This window comes from Acanthisitta chloris, unplaced genomic scaffold (genome assembly GCF_000695815.1).
Source record: "Acanthisitta chloris isolate BGI_N310 unplaced genomic scaffold, ASM69581v1 scaffold18956, whole genome shotgun sequence".
NCBI lineage: Eukaryota > Metazoa > Chordata > Aves > Passeriformes > Acanthisittidae > Acanthisitta > Acanthisitta chloris.
The window spans coordinates 46,997-51,096 of record NW_008676728.1 but is presented as its reverse complement, the minus strand read 5'-3'; the positions used below and the strand labels follow the sequence as shown (position 1 = coordinate 51,096).

At 38.4% G+C, this 4,100-nt stretch overlaps 1 protein-coding gene across 1 annotated transcript; it reads left to right on the top strand.

The window, feature by feature from the left end:
* Positions 1-482: 482 nt before the first annotated feature.
* On the top strand, positions 483-3,722 carry ZNF518B (zinc finger protein 518B). Its single transcript, XM_009076245.1, has one exon. It carries the CDS (start codon positions 483-485, stop codon positions 3,720-3,722), a length of 3,240 nt encoding a protein of 1,079 aa, XP_009074493.1.
* The last annotated feature ends 378 nt before the right edge of the window (positions 3,723-4,100 follow it).

Below are 4,100 nucleotides of genomic sequence, written 5' to 3'. Positions count from 1 at the left end.
ATGTAAAATTTTTCATGACATGAGAAATAGCATGAACTCTTCAGTTTTTGATGCATAGGAGATAATTTTATGAATTTATGAACATTTGGAATAAGAAGTAATGTTAAAGGATTATTTGATTTGGTGGGTTTTGCTTAGAATTAATGGTGCAAGATACAGTAGACTTGCACTCTGTAATTCAGCTGAAGTCCACTGGTAGTTCAATTATTAGTTCACAGTATTTCAGTGATCAGTGAATTTTAACTGACTTGATCTTCTCCTTTTTATTCTTCAGTGCTGCAAGTTGATTGAATAAATATGAGAACATGGAATACAATATGGATTCACTTGCTTGAACATCATTTCTTCCAAAGCGTGTAATCTGCAGATTGGTGGCCTAAATGAGTGATTGACAAACAACATACACAAGACTGATATCCAGAAAACATTCTGTCTGTTGCTGCTGTGTTTGATGAAACTGGTGCAGAATTGTATCTTCTGAAATGCAGTTGAAAAAAATGAGGGAAGTTTTACCAAGATTGTACCCTGGCCAAGTTAATGATAAAAGTAATTCATTCAGTACATCCCCAAAGCAATCTTCTGAGGATAAAACAAATCCATCAAAAGGGGACGATGACCAAATCTTCTGTTACCAAGGAACTGAGGCTGAGGACAATAAGTTGTCACTAATAAGCTGTATGAAATGCAGGAGTGTTCAGAAATTTTCAATGCAAGATCTAGAAAAGCATAAGAAGCTTGGGTGGACTGAAGACAAAAATTTCATCTGCAAGAAGTGCAGTCATGTTACACCACCAGCTTTCCACTTTGTTCCTGAGGGTGCCAATGCTGCGGACTTGGAAAAATGTGAAACCAAATCCCCAAGTAAAATCCAGAAAACATTTAAAGTAAAAAATTTTCTGCCAGGTAAATACTACTGTGATAAATGTAGATTTTCAACAAAGGATCCTTTACAGTATAAAAAGCATGTAGGGCAACATGAAGAAATTAAGTTTCTTTGTTCCCACTGCAGTTATATATCCTACACCAAAGGAGAATTTCAGAGACATTTGGTGAAACACACCGGAACTTTTCCATATCAGTGTGCATACTGTGAATATGGTGCTGTTAGACATGATTATATAGTGAAACATACAAGGAGAGTACATAAAACACCCACAAAACAGCTGTCAAATACTCTCATAAACCACAAGCAAAAGAAGCAGAGTCAAAGCACTTTATTTAAAAAGCAGAAATACAATAAAATTCCTTTTCAGAATGAACTTTCAAATTTGTCTTCAAATACAGTTTGTGAGATTCCAGGTAAAGCAACTAAATCAGTCTGTTCATCTCATCCTGTAGAATGTAGCGTAAACACACCATCAGTCCGGGATAAAACAACATTGGAGCCGTCTGAAATAAGTGTATATGAGAATCAAAGTGTGGAAGTTGAGGTTTATTCTCCAAAAATGGAGCCTTTACAACCTGGGATGCCTTTAACAGTAATTGCACCATCTGAACTTGTAGTTCCTTCCAACTGTTTAGCTCAGATAGTAGAGATCAAAATAGTGAATGGAGCACAACAGCTGGTTCTTAAACTAATTCCTATGAAAGAAGCAACTTTCAAACCTGTGAACTGTGCTGAAGAGGAACTTGAAAATCAAGGTATAGAACAATCTGCAGAAGGAAAAAAACCACCTGTGTCTCAAAGTGAGTTGCTAACCATGGAAGTGAATGTAGACAAATTATCCAGTGTTAGCAACCACCTTAATTTGCATAGTACACATGATAAGAATTCTGAATGCCTTTGTTTTTCTGGTTCTCAACTCTCAGACTGTGGCTCTGTACCTGTACAGAGGGAAGATGCATCAGAATTATGCTTTCATTTGGTGAAAGGTATTGATGTCCATTCAGGTGTTATAGAACTTTGTTCTCCATCTCTGGTGATGAACAGTACTGAAAAAAAAAGTGAACTTAAATCCTCAAGGTGTGAAGTAGATGGGAAAAATAACTTACATTGTGATTTGTATTATTATGAAAAAGGTGAGGTTGTACACCCTCCAAAATATGCTTCTGTTTCTGAAGATAAATGTTCCAAAAACATGTCAGTAGAGGCTGCTCAGGAGGGCAAAAATTATTCTGCAGTCCTTAAAGAAAAGGATACATTGCCTGTGAAGAGAGATGACAAAGAATGTAGAAGTCTGCCAGTCAGCTCTACAGATGCACATTTAACTGGCAAGACTTTTGATAAAAAGTCTTTTACATCTTCTGAGGCAGGAAAAAACATTCATGTCAGTAAAACTCTGCCCTTTGAGGATATAACTTTTGGCTTTAGCAAAGTAAAGAGAGGTGAAACCAGAAGTCAAAAGAACAGTCATCTTCTGGAATCACTAGAACTACAGAAGATGGAAAATAAAGGCAATCCTTTTGAAGGACCTGTTATTTCCTCTGTATTTTCACTTAGCTCTGGAGCTGAAAATGTTCCAGAGGATGTCAGATGGGATGACACAACACGCAATAAGAAGTCAGCAACATTGCTGTGTAGAAAGATTGCTCAACTCATGTCTGCTGCTGAATCTAACATGAAATCTACGCCTTTGAGATGTCAAGCTTCTAGTAAAAAGCTGCCTTTGCCTCAAGAAAGTTCAGCAAGCTGTGAGAGAGTTGTTTGTGCCATGGAGGCGGAACAGCCTGCAACTTTGTCTCAAGTGCATGCTGGAAATAGTGTGATTAGTAGCAAAGAACACAGTGAAGATCAGCTCTTTACATTTGCAAGCACATCTAAAAATAGGGTCACTAAAAGCTCCCATGTTGCTACTCCAGTGTTTATCCCAAAAGGGACAATGCTCAGAGTGCTGAATGCTACTAGCAGTCAAAGCTCAGCTGGAATAGAAAGCAGGAGGGAAACATCAGCTCATTCTGCGTATTGCAATGAAATGTTTCTGCCTCGCCCGGTTCCTGTCAGTGTTTCTGAGACACTTAGCTGTAATTTGCCATGTTTGCCTAAACAGAGTGAACCAAATGCTGAGTCCCGAAGTATATCACTCAGGCAAAGACCGAGGCGAGAGGCAAGCGTTAAAAATAGCAGCAAGCAAACTGGTGTACCATTTCAGAAAAGCAGTGATGTAAGCAGGCAAAGCAAGCCCTATTCAAAAAGTCAACTAGGTCCCAAAAGTAAGGCAAAACAAGCAAGCTTCAGGGAACTTCCTAAGAGGAAAACAAGAGCTCACTTGGAAACCACTTCAGGTTCTGACGTGTCATACCTGTTGACAGCTAGACGTCTTCGGCTTGTCCCTCTGAAAATGAACCAATTAATAAAATGCCCTCGTCGTAACCAGCCAGTCGTGGTACTAAACCATCCTGATGTTGATTCACGAGAGATAATTAATGTTATGAAGACTATCAACAAGTATAAAGGTCAAGTCCTGAAAGTAGTTCTGTCAGAAAGGACAAGTAGTTGTCTTGGTGTCAAACGTTATCGAAAGCGTCTTACTCTTCAGAATGTTGAGACAGGAAACCAAGCGAAAAAGCAGAGTATGCTAAAAATGAAGCTAAAAAAGACTCATAAGAACAACTACCAGGTGGTGGAAAGTTCACCAGCTGAAACACTTCGGTGTCTGTTTAAATGTTGGTTTTGTGGAAGAGTATATATGGACCAAGAAGAATGGATAAGTCATGGACAGAGACACTTAATAGAGGCAACCAAGGGTTGGGATGTTCTTTCTCTTCAAAGGAAAAAGCATTAAGTGAGAGACTAGGATAGGTTTCTCCTCTTGTATTTAATGAGTGCCACTAACTTGCTTGGAAAGGGAGGATTGAAATAACTGCTTTATTTTGCCAGATCTCTACTGTTAGCAGAATGCAAGAAGAGAGCAGCATTACATTGAGATAGAGAAGCTGCTAGTGAGGATTAAGCATTACTTTGCACTCTCATGTTTGAAATTTATATTGGAGGTCAAGTTATCTGTTCGGTAGGAGAAATTTGAAAAAGATTTGCTATGCAAACATCTTTCTAGTTACCCTAGGATACTGTGCTGTGACTGGTTTGTGCTAGGTCTGTGTGGATTAAAGTCTTAGATGATGAGGTCTTTGTAAATTTAACAGAGTTTAGTTTGCTTTGTCAG